Source organism: Beta vulgaris, chromosome 2 (assembly GCF_026745355.1).
Source record: "Beta vulgaris subsp. vulgaris cultivar EL10 chromosome 2, EL10.2, whole genome shotgun sequence".
In the NCBI taxonomy this organism is placed as follows: domain Eukaryota; kingdom Viridiplantae; phylum Streptophyta; class Magnoliopsida; order Caryophyllales; family Amaranthaceae; genus Beta; species Beta vulgaris.
This window is the reverse complement of record NC_079203.1, coordinates 37033990-37057766: the sequence shown is the minus strand read 5'-3', so window position 1 is coordinate 37057766 and position 23777 is coordinate 37033990. Positions and strand designations below refer to the sequence as shown.

The following is a 23777-nucleotide window of genomic DNA, read 5'->3' as shown; positions in this document are numbered from 1 at the left end:
CCCACAATGTAGCAATAAAAATCTCTTCTCAAGCTTCGACCTCATATTTGTCTTTTTTTTTTCATCGAGAATGTTTCTTATCCAATCCTGAATAGGTGTATGACTATTTTGATTCGGTCTAATACCCATTATTGTACACCATATTCTTTTTGTGACTTCACAATCTCTGAACAAGTGAAATATGCTCTCTTTGTCTTTGGTGCATAACTTACAATATTGGTTAACATCCTTGATGCTTCTTTTGATGAGGTTATCTGTTGTTGGGAGAGTGTTAAGGAGAATTTTCCATATGAAGTGTTTCCACTTCGGGAAAATATCTGAATTTCAGATGTATTTCTAGAATTTTGCGTTTCCTTCAAGACCTTCTGTCTAGTGGTTAAGGAACCAATATCCTGATTTTACTGTATATTCTCCTGCTTTTGTTTGAGACCATTATGTTTCGTCTTCCAAACCTTCTCTTGGTATATGTGTAGTCAAAACTTCCTTTGCGTCTTCTTTTGTGAAAATCTTCCAAATGGTACTCGCATAAAAAAGATCTCTTAGGTTCCATTTATTTTGGGGAAAGATGGTTTTTCTCATTTTCCGTCGTTAGGTTGGGTAAGAGATTTACAAAAAAAAAAAAACTAACGTAGAAAGAGTTTTTCATTCCTTTGTAAACATTGTCCTCCAAAATTTAATGGAAAACCATATTCCTCCACTCCCTTGAAACATTTCATATTACTGGAAATATTTTTACTGTTACTTTATTCATACATTCTCTTGGGCCATATTTTGTGAATCTATGTAAGAACAAATATTTCATGTGAAATCTTGTTAGATTCATCTTGACATCACATGTCAAAAATAAACTCATTTTAAATAAGAACGAAAATAAAGTGAAGAAAACAAACTTAATGACCCACATAATATTCAAAGTTAGAACCTTAAAGAAATATTAATAATAATTATAGCAAGATCGAGGCAAATTGTTTTCTCTTTTACATTTTCTAAAGATAGAAATTGTCGTTAAAACTTTTTGAAACCCAATAATTCTAATGGTATTAGTGTGTCAGCGATGTTTGAGCACAGCAGACCAGACCATCATGAAACGACCACTCTGACAAAAGATATATCTTATGGATTTTTGGTGCTTTAATGCATTAGTATTAATATTAAGAAGGGGAAAACAAAAAAGATTTTTTACCTTGACAAAATCTACCATAGTCAGAGAACAATGCAATTAATTTAAGGAACTACGAATATATGTCATTTCCCTCCTTTATCATCAAAACAATTTAACTAGAGTAGATAAAACATCATAGCAGAAGTGAGGGCGCATGTATAAATACAGATCACATATTTTCTTCTCTTCCTCCTACTAACGACAACCACAGAAATCCATTTGAATTATAATTAAAAGGAAAAAAGAAAAAGAAACAAAAAAAAAAAAAAAAAAAAAAAGCAGAAAACCCAGCAGTTCTCAACTTTTATCGTGATTTTTCCACCTTTTTTTTCTAAGCTGAATGTAAGAAAATGATATCCTGATAGATACACGGTTAAGTAAAAACAACCTTTTCCCTGCAAGACTTTCCTTGTAGCAAATTCTTCCGAATACCTCCCGTAATTCTCGCCTTCTGTCCATTAATCGGCAGTCATAGGTTGTGTAAGGCAGCACCTGAAACGTGCCTTACGAACAGTCGTCATCACCTCCGTCTCTGCATGCTCGAGCATCTTCACAACATCTGAGAAGGGAGGCCTCACATCGGGATTGGGATCCCAACAACGAGTCATGATCTCATTAAGAACAGGTAAGCAGTCCGGCGGTACTATTGGACGGACACCCTTGTTGACCACGGCAAATGCTGCCTGAACAGCAGTCATATTCTGGAAGGGGAGCATACCCGTTATCAGCTCCCAAAGGACGATTCCAAAACTGTACACGTCGACCTTCTGTGTGTAAGGCCTATGCTGGATCATTTCACTACACAAGATAAAAAATACAAAAGAATTGCAGTCAAGAAAACGTCTCCATGTAATTGTAAACCAGAACAGAACAAGTGGGCATACCTAGACATACATACGAGCAATGCAAACAGGCAAGCAACAAGGAGAGAGAATACACTATTCATGTCCGAACAATTACACAACTTTCCAGCATACTACAATTCTCAATCAACTTGAGCGTGAGCCATGAGGGATAGCTAAGTGGTTACTCTGCCGGTTCCAAGAGAACTTGGAACCAATTCTCACCCTTGACAAGTTGGGATTCCCTTCCCTCTCCCCTTCCCCAACTAGTCAAGGTTTCTCCTTCAAAACAGGAAGGAAAAAAAAAAAAAGAATCTCATTCAACTTCACTTGTCAGCCTATGTGATAATTCGCTCACTTGGACTGGAAAGAGTACAACAACTATTGTGAAGGAAACAAAAGTAATTTTAGCATCGGTGATCTTCTACAACAAATAGTTGTATCTAAATAGAGTATCAGTTGCACGAGTCTCCCACCTCCCTAACCACTCTAGAATCTCTGCAACCATAACTTGACAATTCCAAATGAAACATCAGCCATATCACAAATGAAACATGATTGACAACCACATTACATGCAAATCAATGGAACATTACTCATTCCAAAGACCCAAGATACTGCATTTTAAATTTAAAACTGAGATATACATGTTGGACCCGAAAAAAAAAGTTGTATTTGAAGCTATTTTCATTTTTTCCAAATTCTTTGAAAAATTGTTCAAACTCAATAAAACAACCTAGCCTTTGAAGATAAGTGATTTAGAAGGGTTACAAATTCTCACAAAAAGCCAAAGGAGAACCAGGTTGTAACCACCAAAGAAAGAAAGTAAAGATAAGCATTCTAACAGCACCAATAAACAGAGAAGCTCTAACAACAGACGAAATAGTTGGTATTTAAGAGAATCTGAATTTAATGGTCAAAGACTCTTTAAGTATGTTATCCACTATTCCCCACATGACTTTCAATTCCCCGGTAAAAGTCGAATTAGAAATCAAAGTATCCAAATGGGGTTTAAAAAAACTCATATTGATGATCATTCGCTAACACGAGGGTTAGCTAATGCCACAAGAAGTTTGTTTTGTTGCTGGCTGTAAATTAGTTGCTTCTTGAAAAGTGAAAGATGAGAGTTGGAGCACATATTAGTAAGTTCCACTTTAAAAAACAAAAAAAAAAAAACCACCCCTCCTATGTTGTATTTTTATTTTGTAATTAAGAAATAGACCTCTCATCTTCCTCCCCAGCTCCCCCCCCCCCCCGGCAGCCCAAGTAGCTTGCAGAACAACTGGACCAGAACTTGTCTCAAAGTCAAGCTCATAGACGTCGAGTGATGCAACAATGATAAATCATGATAAAATGAAGTCAGCTTCCAATATAGTAATTGGTGATTGCACGCCTGAACACACGTATACTATGTTATCAACGATTGAAAATAAGGGAAAACAATTTCGCCTGCTACACATAGAATTTGATATAAAAACTATGACATGGTGACAAACTGCACTTTGAAAACTAAGAGTCAAATGCAGAGACCTATGCAATAGAACTAAAAAGATTCTGCAGTATGTGACAGTTTAAAGGGAAAAAATATAGCAGAGAAATAAGAATTAGGAATCTTACGGAGCCATCCAACGGTATGTTCCAGTCTCTGGAGTCATTCCCTCGGTCTGCACCTCAATCCTAGCAACTCCAAAGTCCGCAATTTTTATAGATTTATCAGCAAAAATCAATAGATTATCAGATTTTAGATCTCTGTGAATCAAACCAAGTCGGTGGACATACTCCATTCCTCTAGCCACATCCAAAGCCTGCTTAACAGCTAATTTGAGAGGCACTGATCTGTTATGCCTCTTTGTCAAAAACTGTCGAACTGAACCACCCTTTGCATATTCAGTAACTATACACCAGACCATTGGTTTACGGCACGCTCCAATAAATCGGACTATATTTGGATGCTTTAATGTAGCCAGCATCATAACTTCTTGTTGGAACTGTTGCTCCATCAGCTGGGCCCTATCCAGATCATTCTCTGGCCTCTCCAAAATTTTTATAGCAACCTCCTCACCTTCATAAGTACCCCTGTAAAGCTTCCCAAAAGCTCCCTGTGCAAATGCATCACCCATATTAAGCTTCCTCAAGTCAATGGTCCACTCCTCGAAATTCTCGAGTCCCCCAGTAGGGACATGAGGATCCATAAGAGCTTGAGCAAGTGCATCATCACTTAAGGCATGTGTAACCCTTCCTCGATGATTAACGCTTCCTTGAACTGAATAATTATTATTGACACGTTTTAATCCTTGGTGACCCAACATCCGAGTATGTGAATCATTAGAACCCACACTGCTATTATCAACAGACATGGCAACAGAACCCCCTCCATTGCTTGCTTGCAAACTCGCATAACTGTCAACTGACATGTTGGAGTTCTCACCCAGCTTGTAGAAGTCATAGAATTTGTTGTCATTGTTATTTATGCCTATGATTCCAGTAAACTTTGAAGCCTCCAACATCTTGTTTCTCAGTCAGAGAAGCACACTCTGAATCTATTTACTTCCTCAGCATCAGTATATCAAACCTGAAACACCCCAGCCGAAGCCCTACATAAAAACACAGACAAAAACTTCAATGACACGGCTCTACAACAATTTCAAAGCAAACGAAAACGGACTGAAATACAACATAAATAAGATTTTAACAAACTCTTATGATTCTAACATCAACCATACACCACATAAACCCATCAAACATCTATTACATATGAAATGTGAAAAGTACGAAGACCAAACAACCGTAAATCAATCACAACCAAAAATGCATACATAATGATAAGAACACAATCCACCAACTACAAACTGAATTATTCAACAAACACATCAACATTATCAGGTTTGTCCAATTACTCCGAATCCGTTTAAAAAAACGGCAAGTATTCTTCATTACAGGTAAATCACCTCAAATCATGAATTTCATCTAGAAAGTAAAGAATCATAGCATAATACCAAACAGGCTATATCAATTAACAACTAAAGCTCAAAACAATGAATTATTAATAAAAAATCACTAATCAGAAATCACAATCACATTTCTCCAAACAAACAAAAAAACGGACAACAGTATTCAGCTAATAATCAAAACCCTAGATATTCTCCCAGCTTCATTCACTTTCATTCTACCATAACACATAACATCCAACTCTATACCGTTATTCAACCACCAAAAACCACCAATCATAAACCCTAACAAACAATCATCAACAACAAAAAAAAACCTCCAGAATTTTCAGATGATAAAAGTAGAAAAGCGTAAATTCCAGGTTACAGTAAACATCAACAACAACAACAACAACAACAAATAAATTCAACAAACTCAATCACAATACTAAATTAAACACTAAATTAACACAATCAAAAACACAAAAACAAAAGAAAAATTCATGATCTAAACCTCAAAATTGACTGTTTTTTTTTCCAAAAAAAAAAAACGCGTTCGATCGACCAAAATTTTGACCAGCTGACTTACGCCGATTTTCCTCGCAAAATCAAAGGAACGATTGAACAAAATAATCTTGAGCTCAACAGATCGAAAAAAACACGAAGATGAAGAACAAAAAGAGGAGAGAGAAAGAGAGATCGTAGTCTTCCAAGTCAAGAGAAACGAGTACCAGAGGAGAGAGAAAAACTAGAGAGAGAAAATTAGAGGATGAAAAATGAAGAAACAAAAAAAGGAATTACAGTCTTTTTCTTTCTCTCTCTTCTTCTAGTAGGAGTAGCTGGTCTTCATTTCTTTTTTCCTTTTTTTTGGCGTGTTTAACTGATTAACTACAATATAATGGCTGTGATGTATGACTGTATGAAAGACGGAGGAGATTCTTACACGTGGAGGTTAGGATGATTTATTGCCGTTGATTTTAATGATGGGTGTTGGTGAGTCTGCGGTCTTCCTCGGGAAAAAGATATTGTTTTTTTTTTATGAGAGATAATTGAATTAAAATAATGAAAGAAATGTTGTGTGTGTGTGTGTTTTTCAGTCTATGTTTTGTAAAAGGGGTTAGAGGCGGACATAACACAAGTAAGCGTGTGGCAATTGCTTAATCTTTTTGCCAAGAATATAATCTTTTAATGTGATTTAATTATTTAATGATGTAATTAATAAGAATTTTTAATATATTTATGATTATTTTAAGCTAAGATTGATTATTTGTATATTGTTTGTTTTAATAGGATGTGAGATATGAGTCAGCATCTTGAGGGAATATTCTCTTTTATTTATTGCTTTTTTATGTGTGATGTGTAATAAAATTTGAGAAAATGGATTTTTGTAATCATTGGTTTTTAATTGTTTAGTACAATGTAGATTTATAAGGAATTCTTCTCTTTAAGCTTAAGTACTGAACAATGCAAAATATGTTTGGATTTTATAAGAGTGTCGGCTATTTTATAAGTGGATTGCGTTAAAATTGTAAAGTAATTGGAGAGTATTGTTAATGAGGACTTGAATCCTTTGGGGACATCTAAAATTACATTTCATGATATTTAGAAAATATATACGAGATTGTCTCCTTCGATAATAAGATTCGAAATTCTTATTCATTTGTTGAGGATAACTTTTTTTCTCAGATCAACTACTGCAACAATTAAGGTCGCATATACTCCTTTTGTAACTTTAGACTTTGAGGTTATCACCGTTGTGGTCATAAGGTCAGCACCAACCAAAGAAGTTGGGAGAGATACAGAGCTATCAAAAAGTAGTTTAATGAGACTAAGAGGTAAGGGAGACCAACATGTGAGATAAAGAAGGGGGTTAGATTATAAGTCATATGTTTGAATCCGTATTGCCAATTCATACAATAAAGAATGGGACAAGCAATTACAGAAAATTGTGAGGTTACAATCAACCTAAATGTGTCATAGTAGGAATAAAAATTTGGAACTATCTTTGGAATTGAGTTTGGATGTGAATATGAGGAAGGAAATTTGATGTTTTAGAGTTTAAGAACATTGTTGATTTATCGTTTATGTCAAAAGTTGGTTATTCAAGTATCTTGGAGGAAAAAGTGTAAATAGATTCACTAAATTGATATTATCTTACATAGAAATGCCATTATGGAGTTGCCAAGTAAAGAATTAAATATTTTGGGGAGGGGGATATCAGCACTTCATATCATGTATTCATAAAAAAAGATACTTATATGTAGCTAACTAGCTACATATTTGATGGATAAATGTTAAAGTAACGTAAGACCTAAGCATGGGGTATCAGTGATTGGTAATGACGATGAGGGGAGGAAAGCATTAGTTATTTGAACCACATGTCCAAGAATAAGTTATCAAAGATTCTAAATGTCATGTTCCATAAATAGAGATATTAGATCTTTGACTTTAAGGTTTAAATTATGAAAACATGAGATGTTATTCAAGCATCCTTTCAAACCTTAGTTAACAACAACCGTTTCTTCTTAAATAAATATATGAATCACATTCGATTTTTCATCTAATATCCATAAGATATTTTAACTTGTCAATCAAAGTCGTTGGCCATATGGATTTTTACCAGTGACATGTTTTGATATATGATAACAAGATTTATGGAAGTTGAATGATGATTGGCTGTAACAACTGCCAAAACTGTCAAGGATATTTTTAATGACGTGTTTGTTTGGGAAGTTACTTTATAAAAGGCAGTGCTGTCTTCAACAAAACGACAGTTGATAGACTGAAATCTACAAACAGTTAATAGATATTTATGGGTATTAATGGCCATGTACCGGTGACTTAAACTTCAGGACACAGACAAGGTTTTAATGATAATTGATCAAAGATCCCGAGGTGACATAAAAGTGGATCCCGAGGTTGTCTCCTCTGGTAATAAAATTTAAATATTCTCATTTATTTAGTATAGATAAATCCATTTCTCTTATCAACTACTTCAGCAATTAGGGGGTCTTAGAATTGAGATACCCATTATGTAACTTTTTGCTATGAGGTTATGGCCATCACGGTCACCGGTCAGCACCAATAAAAGAAGATACAATGAGTTACAGAGCCATTAAGATTTAGGTTAATGAGACTAAGAGGTTATTGAGGCCAACGTGTAGAAAAAAAGGGTTAGATTATATCTTATTTTTGAATTTGTATTGCCATTCCATACAATAAAGATTGCCACGAGAAATTGGAAAAGATATCATTTTGAAAAACTATAAGGGTTACAAACTTACAATCATTCTAAATATGTCTTTATAGGAATACGAATTTGGAAATGTCTTTGTGTTTTAGTTTAAGATGTGAAGATGAGGAAAGAGTTATGATATTTTAGGGTTAAGAACGTTGTTAATTTATTGTTCATATCAAAATTGGTAATTTAAGTATCTTAGAGAAAATAGTGGAAATAGATTCATTAAAGTGAGCGTATTTCATGTACTATTAGGGAGTTGCCAAGTAAAGAAATTTATTTTGGGAAGGGGGGGTGTTATCAACACTTCATATCTAACAGTAAGGCCATTTTGTATTCATAAAAAAGTATATATATCATGAGCTAACCAATTACAGATTTGATGGAGAAATGTTGAAATGACGTAAGACCTAAGCATGCATAGGATATCAGAGATTGGTAATGAAGGAGGGGGGAGGAGAGGAAAACAGTAATTATATGAACCACATGTCCACGAATAAAGATATCGAAGATTGTAAATATATTATTCCACAAATGGAGATATTACCATTTTGACCAAAGACTGGAAATATTAGATCTTGGACTTCGAGGGTTGAATTATGAAAATATGTAGATGATATTCAATTATCTAATCAAACCTTAGTTAACAACAACAATCTCTCTAGAAATAAATATATAAAGCAAATTCGACTTTCCATCTCATATCCAGAAATTTTTAACTCGTGTATCAAAGTCGTTGGCTATAAGGAATTAACGCTTATTAATGACATGTTCCGAAAAATGAGAATAAAATTTATGAAAGCTAATTGATTGGCTGTAACAGCTGTCAAAACTGTCAAGGATAGTTTTTAGTAACATGCTTGTTTTAGAAGTCAGTTTATAAAATACAAGGCTATCTTCAGTTTAACGACAGTTGACAGACCGAAATATGCAAACAATTAACAAATATTTATGGGCATTAAAGGCCACGTAAGCGCTAACTTAAGCCTCTGAATAGAGACAAGATTTTAATGATGATTGATTAAAGAAACCGAGTTGACATAGAAGTAGACTCGTTCAATCCACGTAGGATGAAATCCTAATAGATCCACTGCTTTAACTAAGAAGTCTTATTCAATATGGAAACATTAGTAATCAAACCAAATAATATGGTATCGTTGTCTTTTATTACCGCAATTCCTCACATTCAAGCATTTCATCAAGATCTTTGTATAGTTATGCTTCTAGTATAATAAATAAACCCGATATTCTCTAACAATATTACGAGAAACATTCTTATTTCAATATGTAAATCCACAACGAGATAATTAATGAAACTATCGACTATTCAAGGAGTTTTCTTGTTACTTATAATTCTATGACATTATGACTCATACCCATAGGCCATAGTATGTCTTCTTGGACTCAAAATGTGACTGAAGAGTCAAGATGACACATTAACTTGTTAATTTAGGGACCTATGAATTATGATGCACCAAAACAAAATCAAGAACTTCCCATATGCTCAAATTCAAGCAAAATTCCCTCTTCAGGCGATTCTTCAACTCATATCTTCAGCCTTCCACAACTTCACAAACAACCAACTACATAAACTGTTGTTTGGACTCTTTTCTGTCTCATCAATTCTTACCTTCGCAATCTCTCCTCCCATCACACGCTATCGTTATCATTTCTGGAAATAACAACAATGTGTTCATCGCATCAAAGCTCATCTCACTCTACGCTTCTCTTTCTAGACCCGAATTATCTACCAAAGTCTTTGATTCAATTCATTGCAAGAAAGACTCTTTTCTCTGGAATTCCATCATCAAATCTCACTTTTCAACCGGGAATTATCAAACAGCACTTGGGTTTTTTCTGGGTATGCGAAATTCCAACACTTTACCTAATAATTTCACTATTCCAATGGTTGTTTCTCTTTGTGCTGAGATTTTGGCATTTGATTATGGAGTTTTGATTCATGGGTTAGCTGTGAAATTAGGTGTTTTTGGTGGGAACTCTGCTATTGGGTCTTCTTTTGTGTTTTTGTACTCGAAATGTGGTTGTATGAAGGATGCATATAAGGTGTTCGATGAAATGTCTGTGAGAGACGTGGTTGCTTGGACCGCGCTTATAATTGGGTATTTGCAGAATGGTGATAGTCGTAAGGGTTTGGAATGTATTTGTGTGATGCATAACATTGGTGAGGAGGGTGTAAGGCCGAATTATCGAACCCTTGAAGGAGGAATTCAAGCCTGTGGAAATATAGGGGATTTGAAAGAAGGGAAATGTTTGCACGGGTTAGCTATAAAGATTGGATATGGGTTTTGTCAAGATGTTCAATCATCACTCTTGTCCATGTATTCAAAATGGGGTACCCTTGGTGAATCTTGTCAATTGTTTGGTGAAGTTAGAGATAAGGATCTTTTGTGTTGGACATCGATCATCGCAGCTTATGCAAGGGTCGGGTGTGTTACCGAATGCTTAAGCTTATTTTCGCAAATGCAAGATAGTGGAGTATTTTTGGATGAAATTGTTGTTTGCTGTGTGCTTTCGTCATTTGGGGATTCGATTAGGGTTCATCAAGGAAAGGCCTTTCATGGACTGATAATGAGGAGAAATTATGGACTAAACCAAGTTGTCCACAGGGCATTGATTTCGATGTACTGTAGATTTGGAATGTTAGCAATTGCAGAAAGGATTTTTGATACACTAATGGAGAGGAATTCAGAGACTTGGAACTTGATGGTGTTTGAATTTGGTAAAGGAGGACTGTGGAAAAAGTGTGTAGGTCTTTTCCGAGAAATGTTAGATCAAGGGGTTAATTGTGATTCCAATAGCCTCATCTCTGTTATTTCTTCATGTTTACAGTTGGGAACAATTCATCTTGGAAAATCAATACATTGTTATGTCATTAAGTCTCGACTTGATGATCAAGTTTCAGTTTCCAATTCGCTAATAGATTTCTATGGAAAATGTGGCAAGCTAGACATTGCAAAGAGCATCTTCGGAAGGATACGAAGAGATATAGTAACATGGAATACATTGATTTGCGCTTATGCTTACAAGGGACAGTTATCCCAGGCTATAGCACTATTTGACCAAATGATATTCGAAGGATCACATCCGAACTCAGCAACATTAGTCACTGTTCTGTCGGCTTGCTCTCGTATAGCATTGTTAGAGAAGGGAATCAAGATTCACAACTACATCAGAGAATTGGGGTTTGAGTTAGATATATCACTTGCAACAGCATTAGTTGACATGTATGGGAAATGTGGGCAGCTTGAAAAGGCAAGGGATATTTTTGATTCCATGAATGAAAGAGATGTAATCGCTTGGAATGTGATGATCTCTTGTTATGGCATTCATGGAGATGCAATTTCTGCACTTGATGTTTTCAAACAGATGGAAAAATCTAGTGTCAGGCCAAATGAACTGACCTTTCTAGCTATTTTATTGGCTTGTAGTCATGCAGGCCTTACTGAAGAGGGAAAATATTTCTTTTACAAAATGCATGAATACTCTTTGACACCCACTTTGAAGCATTATGCTTGCATAGTAGATCTTCTGGGGAAGTCAGGAAATCTGCAGGAAGCGGAAGATATAGTTATGTCAATGCCGATTACACCTGATGGTGGTCTTTGGGGGGCCTTGTTAAGTGCTTGTAAAATTTACAATGAAGTAGAGATTGGATTAAGGATCGCGAAGCATGCTCTCAAGGCAGATCCAGAGAATGATGGATATTATGTAACCATATCGAATTTATTGGATTCCACTGGAAAGTGGGAAGAGGCAGAGAAGTTCAGGAAGCTGATGAAGAAAAAAGGAGTGAGCAAAAGACTTGGTTGGAGTTCATCGTAGATTTTAGGAGCAATCACGTTACTTATGTGGGTATAGGCCTACAGGGTATCTGGTAACAAACCAAGGAGTTGTGTTCTGCATGATGAATGATCTTCTTCTGCCAGCCTTGAAGCTTTCTTTGAGTAAGAGAAAGACAAGCTGGATACTTCTACCGACTTGTGGTAATATGTTATTATTGTTTTCTTTTCTACATGCTCTCCCTTCATTTCCAGTCACTAAGAATAATGTATGCTGTTTTCTCCTTACTCTGGTAGATTGATTGCCACTCAAATATTGGTGAACACACAAGCGAAGCAATTACTTCAAGTTGCAAAAGGTGATTTGTTTACTTGTACCGTGAAAGTCCTCTTTCTAGTTCAACCTTATATTTTTGTCTCTTTAGAGCTTGATGATATTTTAAGATAACTAGTATTATAGTGTGTGCAATGCACACAGGGTTATCCAAATTGAAGAGAACAAAGAAAAGGGAGACCCTAGTATATGAGCTCTAAGTTGAGGCTCAAGAAGCAGCGGTATAAAAGGGACAAGTAAGAATAGAAAGGCGAACAGACTGCCGATTTTGATAATCAAAGATATTAGAACTTGGTAATTAATTTAGACGGTAACCTAAAACTTTAATGTAGGCTGTTAACTTGCTCATTAGGTCTAGGTTTTAAGTTATCTATACTTGTATATTTGAAAAAGTTGTGGAAGCCAACAAAGATACAAGCTTCAATTCAAAGGCTCATAGTGACTAGAGAAGCTTTACCTTTCACCTCTGGTCACTTGCGAGTCATTGCTGGTCTACTAGGCCTTCTTTGTTGGCACTGCCAACTTGAAGTAGGTGCTATAGGAACACAGGCAACCTTGGGAAGTTCAATTTCTTGGGTATGTACACATTTTATTCAAGGATCTTTTGTTGTATTCTGTTCCTTTGACCTATCTCCTGCATTATTTTGTGAGTAGGTGTGTTGTTGTCAATTCTGTGTGGGCAGTGGGTTTTTGTGTTCTCCTGGTGATCTGTTTTACGAGCCTCTTTCTTGTTTGTTTGTGGATTGCGGCTATTTAGTTTGGCATTGTTTGATTTTATAGGTTAAGATTTTATTTTGTTTTGACTTTGCTGTGTGGATTATTGGTGCTCTACTGGTTTCTTTCCATCAATTCCCTTCACTAAAGTAGCTTGTCTTAGTGGGCTTTTTCTTGTTCCTTCAGATGGAGGATAAGGATTTTTTATCAACCAGATGTCCAATGTCATAATGGAATCTATGGTGGAAGCATCTAATGCTGAAAAAATTAAGTGGCTTGTAGATTTCTAGGAGATTGACAATAAGGTTTTTTTTTTGGAAAAGGAGATTATGAATCTGCTAATATGAGCTATATGAGAAAAAAAGTTGATGCAATTATTCCTGATCTCTCTTTTGGCTGAAACCGAGTAGGTAAATTTCAGAACCTGGAACTTTAAAATGTAAAAAGAACCAAGAGAGAATATCAAAGTTAATAGTGGTTGACTTAACTTTACCAATGAACTTTTCGTTTGAACTAAATAGTGACTCTCTTTTGTAGCAGAGAATACCACCAGAAAAGGCAAATTTTCTTGCTGACCCTGTTAGCAAGGTGCAAGGATGTAAACATGGAGAGTAAATAATATTAGGAATGATATCTTATCAGTGAGATTAGTTGTGTAGGCAATGTTCTAGGTGGGGCGGGCAGTATTCTAGTATAGATGACCCATGGAGAGTAAGGACTTGTTAATAAGCATTACCAAAGTATAAACTGTAGCACATTGTTAGAACAGCAATAACAATGCCAAAGTCTTGATCCCAATAGGATGAGGTCCGCTATATCAGTCAAGATTCATCTTTGGTGGTCGTCCACATATATCTTGTTTCTGTTCTCCCGTGTCAAGTGCTATTTATAAGATTGATCTCTCTTTAATTGAAGTTTAATGACCCCTGTGCTCTTCATTGTTCAAACATTCACTGAACTCGAGTGTTAATCAAATGATGGTAATTTTTGATGAAGTTCTCAGTTTTTTCATTTAAACCACAAAGGAAAATCATTAGAGAACTTTTATAATCCGGAAACAAATGTCCAGACAGATTTTATGCTCACAGTATAAGTACTTTCAGTAAGAGTCAATTGGATTTTCAATATGTCTGTCACCTATATCTGGGTGTGGTGCTTCGGGAATACCATAAATGTAATGGAATCAGCCAATGCTTAAACTTGTAGGGTAATTTTATGTTCTGCATCTTTAGAACGCTTGACACCTTAAGTTGCTCAAGATGCTGAAAGAGTTAACTACAACAATAATAATCTACTTACCTACACACTGAGAAGGTTGAACCACGGATACTGATTAGAATTTAAAATCCAATCGTACCCTTTCTTCTTCCCAAAAATCCCACCTATTTGATCAAATGAATACCCAACTTGTCCCTGTACATGTCATATTTCTTTTTGGGGTTTAACTTATCGAATGTTTGTCATGGAAAGCCATTTTCAATTGATAATGTTTTCTGTCCGACCAAATAGAAAGCTTGAGAAAACGGGAAACGCATTTCCTACACAGGGAAGAGAGCAGTTCTTGCCTCTTAGTCTCACTCTTTTATTAATGGGAAACAACCGAAATCCTGAATTTTTTTAATTAGTCTTTTTTATGTAAACCAATAAAAAATTTCAGAAAAGTTTCAACCAGCGGAGCCTTGATTGAACTAATTGACTGACGCTCAGCCCTCTCATAGAATTTTGTTTGAGAACCTGTCGTTTCTGGTTCATTTCAGCATGAATACGTTGTCTGGATAGCAATGGTGCAGGGAAAGGAAGGGGAAGGTAGGAGAAAGGAGGGAAGAGTGAGCTTGCTTTTTCCTTCCAAAATTTTCCAACAATGGAAGTATTTGGTTTAGTAAGAGAGGAGGAGAATTTAATCCTTCCAGTCCCCTTACCCTCCCTTTCCCCATGTTTAATCCAAAAAAGAGAAGATGTTTCTCTCCCTTTCCCTCCAAATCCCCCTATCCAAACATACTGTCAAAATGTACTGGTCAACCTCAACATATCATTATCATAATAGCCCTTTCTCGGATTATTAATGCATTGTTCAAATTTATTCTCTTATCGGTGCGTATAGAATTATATATATCATTAATTATCTTGTGTCTACTACTTTGAAGCAAAAATGTCTAAAGTTTAGGTGATATGCAGGGACTGTCATGAACATACAGGCTTTACTGATGGAAAATATTAAGAGCTGGAATTCTGAAAGTTGAAAGACTACTCTGGTGCTTTTTTTTTTCATTATTATGTTCTATATGTCTATCATCGAGGAATTCTGAAAGTTGAAGATTACTCAGGTTCTGTGTCTACCTTCATCAAGGCGGTCAGGGTTCAGGAAATCTGACAGTTGAAAGACTACTCAGGTGCTTTCTTACTGTGTTCTATATGTCTATCATCAAGATAGTTGAGAGACTGGAATTGTGAAGGTTGAAGATTACTCATGTTCTTTTTATTGTATTCCGTTGCGTAGCTTCATAAATGGTTCGGTCAACATCAGACTTGCAGGTTGGGAAGATAGTCCAAGTTTTGAGGGAAAACTCATGACTACTCTTTGATATGAATTGCTCTCCCAGGCAAATTAATCAGTTATTTGTGAACCAAAAAATAATAATTCTAAATGCTTTAATATGTTATTTTCTTGGCAAAGACATTATTTTTAAATGCTATAATCCGTCATTACTTGACAAAAACGTTATTTATAAATTCTTTAATTTGTTATTTCTAAATAATGCTTAAATGACAAGAACATTATTTCTAATTGCTTTCTTTTATAAGCATATCCTCCATTATTTATGTGGTTGCCGAATAGCTTACTTACAGTCTCGTGGAGATGATACAAGATATGGGTTGGAACCTTAAATCTTGTCTACTTCATTGTCCTTTGTGGCTGTTTATGTGCTCTCATTGCTGGTCCATAGATAGCTGATTCAGAATCTGCAAATCTTATTTTCCATTTTGGGTGCAGTTAGAAGTTGACAGGTGAAGTTGGCGAGAGGAAGGATTAGAGGAGGGCACATTCTTTTTTTGTTTAAAGGGAATAGGGCACATTCTTATTAGAGTCCATCTAATTGGTCTTCGGCGATTGGCAAGGACTCAACTTTAGATGCAACATCTGGAGTGGATTAAGTCACTGGTTAAACCATGGAAGATAGTCAGGAAAGTGGAGCCTTTTTGTCCTCCTTGAGCGTTCTTGATTGCTCTTCTGCCAGCTCCATCAAGGAGTTTAGCGTTACGGTCCTCAGTGCAAAATCATCATCAATGACAGTGAGCCAAGTGAATAGCTTTCCCCTGGTGTTTTGTTTTAAAGGTGAATCGCCAACAAGTTCAGACTGCCCATGATGTGGCTCAACTCTGTGCCCGAACTTGTTCGCAATTCACTACTGATTATTTTAATATCCTTTAGTCCTTTACTTTTGTCTCTCCACCATTGTCAAAAAAAAAAAAAAGAAAAAAAAAAAGACAGTGAGCCAAGTGAAAGTTCAATTATAATATGAAAGAAGCGGTGAAGCCTCAGTGATAGCAAGTGCTAGATAAGAGAATTTTATCTCTACATGTAGCATGATGCTACTCTTATCATGTAAGTGGAGAACCTAATGACCAAGTATAATTGGATGGAAAAATCATTTTTGAGATCCATTCATAATATATAGATCTTACACCATTCATACACTATGTTTCACCGTCACAATTTTTACATAGGAAAAATTGTGTCATGTGCATCTTGTTAAGTTTATTTTTATATATACTTTAAATTCAATGTCACCTTTTATAAAAGATAATTAAATATATAAATAGTTAAAATTATACATTGACAAGCGTAAAAACTCGTATATTACAATTTTAAAAAATAAGTAAAAAGAAACGGGGACTAAGAATTAGCAACATGAGAGGAAAAGCAAAATAAAGTGAAGCAGACTGACTAATGAGAAGACGAAAGGATTAGCAACAAAAGAGAGAGGAAAAGCAAAATAAAGAGAAGCAGACTGACAATCAACAATATGCTTGACTTTACTACAAGTCTACAACCAAAAAGAACTATTACAAATACAAAAGGATCAATACAACAACCATTCAATTCTTTTGCAGAAATATTTTATTAATTTGCTTCCCAAAAAACTGGGGAATTACATAAATCCTTCCAAGTACTCTGTACCCAAGAAAAATGGTAATCTAAGCTGTAGAATCCACTTAGCAGAAACAGTAACAAATATGAAAACAAAATTTAAAAAAAGAAGGGAGGATATGAAAAGAGAGGAGGAAAAAGGAAAAACAAATCTGTTTTTTTTTATAAAGAGTATAGGGCTAAAATTACACCTTGAAAAAGAGCCAAGCATGTCATACAACACTCTCCTGCCATTACCACCAGCTGAGACCTGAACATGCTTCGCTCATGTACACTCGATATTAAGGGAGCAAGAAGTCAAAAAGATGGGAAGAACAAAGCGAAGAAGGATGCAATGAAAGGAATTCAGCAAGAGAAATCCCCGTCTCCTAGATATAATGAAGTATTGATCTTAACTTTCTGAGAAGTTGGAACTTTGGGATAAAACATGAGAATGGGCCTAAGATCAGTATGCAAAGAAATATGACATGTGCTGATGTGCATCTAACTACACCTTACTGCTCTGGGGCGCATTGCTGCTCTTCTCAGTTGCCACTACATCTTTACAACTCTCGTCTAAATGGAGAGTTTGATCTAATCTGTCAGATATATTATTCAATATCTCACCAGTACGAGGTTCAGAAACACTGGGCTTTGGTTTGGCTTGCTGCCGATTCTTCCTTTCCAGCAAAACCTTCTCCCTTTCATCATAAAATTCAAAGTCGTCAAGAATAGATGTTTGTGCATCGTAGTCCTTCAAAATTTTCAGCATCTCAATGCCCTGATCCAGTTTCACCTACAGTATACCAAAGCAAATGGGAAAGACTCAATCATTAGATGCAACAACCCCCTACAGATCCTGCTGTAAACAGGAGGCTGCAGGGTCTAGGGAGGTCATCATGTAAACAACCTTCTAAATCCGCAATTATTCAAAAAGAACAGAAATATTTCAGGGATAACAGCATTAGATCCCTCCGTTCCAAAATAAATGGAATAACTCAAACAGCAAGTATTTCATTTATTTTAAAACAGAGGATGATGCACATGAGCATGGCAATATGGTTAAATTTTGGCTGGTCAAAATTTTGTTCCATGAGTCTAGTGAATATTTATAACTTCTGTCTGTGTGGGGCCCACAACACTCTTTATCACTTACCTACTAACTGAATGTCAAATAGACTTTTTCATATAACATGGTGCTGGGATAAGTATGCCCCAAGGTTACTCATCTGAGTTAGGTAGGAAAAAGAAAAAGGCAGAAATAGTGACACCTACAATTATGTACCCACATATAGAAAGCCATGTCCCATTCCCCCAAAGAAAATTTCTGAAAAAATCTTCTTACAAGATGGTAGCAAAAATGTTTACGAGTTTTATGAGTTAATAGAAATTAATACCTCCTGAGAGTCTCGGCTATGAGTAACAGGCTTGTTATCGTTATTTTCTAGCAACAGGTGTCGAAATTTACTATTAGGTATGTCCTTAATTAGGTGCCAACGGACTGCAAATTGTCCAGTCCATCTATCTTGCTGCCAGTAATCTGCATTCTTCTCAAAATCCACTGGTCCAGTCATTTCTGCTACTCCACAAAACTGGCCACTAGCATTAACCTATACAATTGTTACAGAAAAAACTTCAGGTACAGCACCAAAGAATAACCAAACAAAAGAACTGAAATGGAAAGCTCACAAGAACCAGTAATGCACAGATGCAACACAATAGTTTAACCACCAACTGAGAGACTAGATACGTAACCACTCATTATATCATACAAAACGAAGTATCAAGATAACAAGCAGAAAGAACACAATTAATCCAATATTCTAACTGATTCGATCCCCAAACGAGTTACTTTCATCCAACGCAACATTACATGCTGATAGAAAGCACGTTGTAAAACATTCCACTAGCAACTTGCCAATGGCATTGATGCTGTAGCACCAATATAGCACTAAAAAATTATATTCCAATAACTTATAAACGAATCATAAATCACTGCCCAATTACAATTGTGTCAGAAATAGCATGAGCATTACATAATTCCATGGGAATAGGTAGCCTAAATTTCTCATGCATAAAAGATATACAAGTATACACTACCAGAACAAGCAAGTATCCGCATAAAATCAATCAATGGTAATCAAGAACAATTCTGGCTGAGGGGAAATGGCTGTATATTGACGAATTCTAGAAATGGGAAGCATGTTTAACTATAACGACCTGTTTGGTAGTTGGTCATAAATGGTGGTAATGGGAATGAACTTGTGTGTAAATTTGTGAAAAATATCATTGTCCATTCCCATGGTAATGCTAATTTATCCTAAAGTGTCCACTTTCCTTCTTGAATTTTCATTCCCATCCAATACCACCTTGTAGGTGGTAATGAGTGGTAATGAAAATTGCTTCCCCTTGGAGACAAAAACACAAGTTTAGGGGTGAGATTGCTTGTCCATGGAGAAAAAAATGCCTCCCCATGGAGATTTCAAGGGTGCTTCCCTAATAAAATTACACTTAAAATTCATTCCCATTATTGCAATTTATTAACGACTACCAAATAGGCCGTAAGTACTTTCACCCTCATCAAAAAGCACTACTTTTCAGAAGAAACACAGCTTAATATGCATATATAGCCTCAAGTCACCTACCGAAAACAAGAGAAAAACAGGACAGTTGCCTTTCTCCTTTGCTTCCTGATAAGCAGCATCTAACTTTCTATTTCCGTGAGGTGTGCTTGCCCAAACACCATATTTAACGCTTCTGTGAATATTGTCTTCACTAAAAGACTTAATGATGAAGAACTTCGCATTCTCATACTCAGTAGAAAAATCTGCACTATTGTAAGAAGCAAGATTCACTCCAGCAGCAGAAGTACCAATTTTAGCGGTACTAGCCAACGAGTTACTTTCTGGAGGGTTTTCAGCACCAGACAATGAACCATTTCCAATGGTTCCCTTTCCTTTTCCTTTTGACGCCCTTGGTCCTCTATTGCGGTCGCCTGAGATAGCAAACATCGAATCCTGCTCTCTTTGACTTCGTGCCTTCTCCAAGTTAACGCGATTGCGGTAATTAACTCCTGGTTGAGAGGTGGGCATGCCAGTATAGTTAGAACTCTGATATGAGCCATCATAGTGATATGGCCCACTGGCATAATCTGATACCAATCCATATCCAGCATACGGTCTCTGTTGAGCTATCTGCAATTGAAAGGTAAACTATGAGAGCAAAAAAATGACATATAGAAAGCAAACTAAGGATATCTGGATATAAAAAAAAGACAATACCATATTCAAGCATCATTAAAGTAGAAACATCACAAGTCTTGTATAACATGACAATCCTAGAGTCAATGAACAACTATTTTTCCATAGCCAGAAGTAACATATTATGGTAATCTAAGTTCTGATACCACGACAAAGCACTTACTCCAGTTTCTTGCTATCTTACAGATATAATTGTAGTTACAAAAACACAATGTTAAATAAAAAAAGGAGCCCCCAACCTGTCCAACTGTGGGGTCAAATGAACTTAGAGTAGCAACCGGCTGAGTTGAAGTCAAAGTTCTCCACCCCACATCTGTGGAGTTTGACGGACTCGACAAATGTTCACCGGAACCCAACATCCCATGCAGATTGTAATATGCATGGTTATGCACATTCATCGGCATGTGTCCTGCAATAAACAGCGCAAACAGTTATTAACACAGGGAGTTCCTTGCTTTGTAATACACCAGGGCCTCCAGCAATGAGATCTTCATCATAATACCTTTATGAGTCACCATCTCGGCATGAGAAACTGGAATTGTTCCTGACATATGTGGGGGCATTGAGCTACCAACTTGCTGGGGATAGTATTGTGGAGAAACTGGAATTTGCTGAGGTGAAAAGAGCTGGTTATCAACCATTATCTGAGGCACAGGTGAGCTGGCAGGTGAATACTGTCCATATGCCATTTGGGAATTGAAGCCATAAGGAGAATGCAGTCCAAGAGATGGATTATCACCATAAATGACCTGAAGAAGATAAAAATAAGAATAGCAAAAAATCTAACGACTCTCTTTTTTACTAGTAAGTGCAAGGAGGAAATGCGGATCAATAATAATGCCTCACCGGAGGTACAACATGCAGGCCTTCAGCACTAGCATACTGAGGATATGCATTCCAACTGCTTGCACCACCATCATATCCTGAAATAACATAAAAATAGAATGCAGGGCTTAAAAAATCCACCTTAGATAAGATCTTCACAAATTCTTTTCAATCTTCATTGTCAAGACATAATAATATCAACTAAATGAAATGTTACCTGAGCTTTAAAGTAGTAAAACAGGCTACTTCTATTTAAAAGAAAAAAAAAAAGCTAACACTAAAGAACAAATGACAGACTGACCTCCATAAAAGTAAGTCTGTTCAAGAGAACCATAATTGTTGGATGGGTACATCATATTATTATCCGCAGCTACGTCTGAAGACCTTGGGGCATCAATGACATTCCTTGAAGGCCCAGTGATGGCTGCATCCGGGGAAGGATTGGTAGGAACAATCCTTTCATCTTTGGGTGAAAGTGGCTGATAATATATTATAAATAAAGTTTTAATATAATGTAGCGACCTAATTGTAAAATATACATATGCACACATATATTAAGATGTAAAAACAGAAAATCAAAATCAAAAGACAAAAAAAAGAGATTATAAGACCTGCTACCTGATTCATCGCCTTATCTGCCTCAAAAAGCTTATCTCCTGCATAACAATGGAGCCTTACTTAAATATTTCATCAAAAACAATGAAACACAGCATAATTTACTTCATGCAGTATGACAGTGATTTACTATACAATACCATAAAAAAGAAAGGAACACGGCACAATATCAAATTACAACCTCTAGAAGGGGAAGGGTTTATAGTCAACTTTCTACTCAAATGCATGTTTCTACATATAAAACAAATCTACAAGTTCCTCAAGTTCACCGAATCATCGAATCCGCTCTACGAACAATCAACAGTCTAACTCTAAACCTTGCCACCAAAACCCTATTCATTTCCAATTCTTTTCCCCCCAAATCTTCAACAACTTCATTACATTGTCGACAATAAGCTCATTCCTAACGTCAACCCACAAAACCCTATTCAATTTCAATGTAATTATATCCAATCAACAAAAAAATCATATTAGATAAACAACTCTCAACAAATTTCACATAATAAACACATCAACCAGAAATCCAGAAAAAACTCTTCGACACGATCTACAGCTACAACTTTGTAAATTACAATGTCGAACACCATACTACAATCATTGGCACATCGAGGGTTTCAGTAACTTCAATGAAACCCCAAAAATCTAATTGTTTACAAAAACAAATGAAAAACGTCAAAAACAAAATTAAACAAAGTTCTTGCTCAAATATATAATAAGATACAAATCTATTTTTTCAAAATCTTAAATCTCAAGAAATCACACCAAAACAAACCTTGAAATATCTTCGAAGATCCGAAAATTTTCGGTCTCGTCGAAAGAAGTCAAATTCGGCCGAAATGTTTTTCTCTCACTCTTCTCATCTGCTCTTGAAAATCAAAGAATGTGTAATTTGATGCTGAAAATCCGAAAATTTGTGGGAAAAATCGTCAAGTTTCTTATTGAAAATTAAAATGGATGAATCTGGAGAGAGAATTAGAGATTGAAATCGAGGGTTAGGGTTACAAACTTCTTCTTTTCTATGTGTTTCTTTCTTTATTTTTTCTGACGGATCTTTTCTTTTTTTTTTTTTTTTTTTTAATTTTATTTTCTCTCTCTTCTTGTAATGAAATGGGTAGAGGCCAGAGGGAGAGCCGTAGAGGCGTAGAGGAAGAAAGTAAGAACAAAGGGTAATAATGGAAAGATTCAATAAAGTATCATTAACATCTAACGTAAGAAAGAAAGATACTATAAATAAATTAAAAAAAGAAATTAGTTAAAAGTTAGAAGTTAATTACTCGATTTTTTTTCTTATTGCAACATTTTAACTTTTCTACTACTAGTTATTGGCACGCATGCGGTCTCCCAAAGGGGCAAAATTTAATTAATATTGACCTAAAGATGTACAATTTTTGATAATATAATTTCGGTTTTGTATGTGTGAGAATAAACCTAATTATTTCTTGCAAGTTATTATTATAATGTAATTATATGTAACTGTTAGTCATATTTGTGAGATCATTAGTTTTCACAAAAGACTTGGCTCTCAATGAGATAGATATCTTACATAAAGAAGGAATGGTTGAAAATTAATTAGCGTATTGTATATTCCAAAGTAACCATTGATTTATATGCGCGCAAATAGTGTATTTTGCGTTCTAAGATCAAGTTGAATTCTTGTCCATATGCGCCGTCCCCCAAGGTAGAAAATTTGATAAACATAATCAATTGTGTAACTATTCGTACCAAATTGTTATGGTTATCATCTAATATAAGTGTATTTGTGATATTCAAATCAAGCTATATGTGATTTGAAAAAGCTGAAATATCAGCTTGAGTAAAGAATACAGGAAGAAAATATAGAGAGAAGAAGGAGAAGAAGTATTGTATCAATCATCAAAATGAATCAATCTTTACAGAGGAGGAAAGAAGCTATTTAAACAATAGTTTGTTGT

General features: G+C 35.6%; 3 protein-coding genes across 13 annotated transcripts; 1 reads left to right on the top strand and 2 right to left on the bottom strand.

The window, feature by feature from the left end:
- Nucleotides 1-1200: 1200 nt before the first annotated feature.
- LOC104886796 (serine/threonine-protein kinase STY13) lies at nt 1201-5748 on the bottom strand. 2 transcript variants are annotated; one of them, XM_010671309.4, is made up of 3 exons: nt 5446-5748; nt 3622-4598; nt 1201-1960 (listed from the first exon to the last, which is right to left on the bottom strand). In XM_010671309.4, the coding sequence occupies exons 2-3, from the start codon at nt 4509-4511 to the stop codon at nt 1621-1623; spliced, it is 1230 nt and encodes a 409-aa protein (XP_010669611.1). In that variant the 5' UTR covers nt 4512-4598; nt 5446-5748; the 3' UTR covers nt 1201-1620. The 2 variants fall into 2 exon arrangements, with proteins under 2 accessions (XP_010669611.1, XP_010669610.1); XM_010671308.4 differs by having other exon boundaries at nt 5521-5748.
- A 3806-nt stretch (nt 5749-9554) lies between these two features.
- Nucleotides 9555-17825, top strand: LOC104886800 (pentatricopeptide repeat-containing protein At4g39952, mitochondrial). Of its 9 annotated transcripts, none has more exons than XM_048638992.2 (5): nt 9555-12173; nt 12267-12328; nt 15193-15269; nt 15342-15407; nt 16010-17825. In XM_048638992.2, the coding sequence occupies exon 1, from the start codon at nt 9670-9672 to the stop codon at nt 12010-12012; it is 2343 nt and encodes a 780-aa protein (XP_048494949.1). In that variant the 5' UTR covers nt 9555-9669; the 3' UTR covers nt 12013-12173; nt 12267-12328; nt 15193-15269; nt 15342-15407; nt 16010-17825. The 9 variants fall into 9 exon arrangements, with proteins under 9 accessions (XP_048494949.1, XP_048494947.1, XP_019103398.1 ...); XM_048638990.2 differs by lacking the exon at nt 16010-17825 and adding an exon at nt 15515-15802; XM_019247853.3 differs by having other exon boundaries at nt 15193-15407.
- On the bottom strand, nt 17029-22967 carry LOC104886801 (hypothetical protein). Of its 2 annotated transcripts, none has more exons than XM_010671320.4 (9): nt 22619-22967; nt 21843-21887; nt 21533-21710; nt 21253-21329; nt 20909-21155; nt 20646-20815; nt 19792-20340; nt 18544-18756; nt 17029-17942 (listed from the first exon to the last, which is right to left on the bottom strand). In XM_010671320.4, exons 3-9 carry the CDS (start codon nt 21585-21587, stop codon nt 17655-17657), a joined length of 1599 nt encoding a protein of 532 aa, XP_010669622.1. In that variant the 5' UTR covers nt 21588-21710; nt 21843-21887; nt 22619-22967; the 3' UTR covers nt 17029-17654. The 2 variants fall into 2 exon arrangements, with proteins under 2 accessions (XP_010669622.1, XP_010669621.1); XM_010671319.4 differs by having other exon boundaries at nt 21850-21887.
- Between the last annotated feature and the right edge of the window lie 810 nt (nt 22968-23777).

Bases quoted from the DNA above. Each gene is read 5' to 3' on its own strand.
- LOC104886796 (XM_010671309.4), bottom strand. From the start codon at position 4,511: ATGTTGGAGGCTTCAAAGTTTACTGGAATCATAGGCATAAATAACAAT. The intron at 1,961-3,621 runs GTAAGATTCCTA...TATCTTGTGTAG, and splicing joins ACATACCGTTGGATGGCTCC to TGAAATGATCCAGCATAGGC.
- LOC104886801 (XM_010671319.4), bottom strand. The intron at 21,156-21,252 runs GTGAGGCATTAT...TATCTTCTTCAG, and splicing joins GCCTGCATGTTGTACCTCCG to GTCATTTATGGTGATAATCC. The intron at 18,757-19,791 runs GTAGGTGACTTG...ACAATTGTATAG, and splicing joins CTGTTTTTCTCTTGTTTTCG to GTTAATGCTAGTGGCCAGTT.
- LOC104886800 (XM_048638992.2), top strand. From the start codon at position 9,670: ATGCTCAAATTCAAGCAAAATTCCCTCTTCAGGCGATTCTTCAACTCA.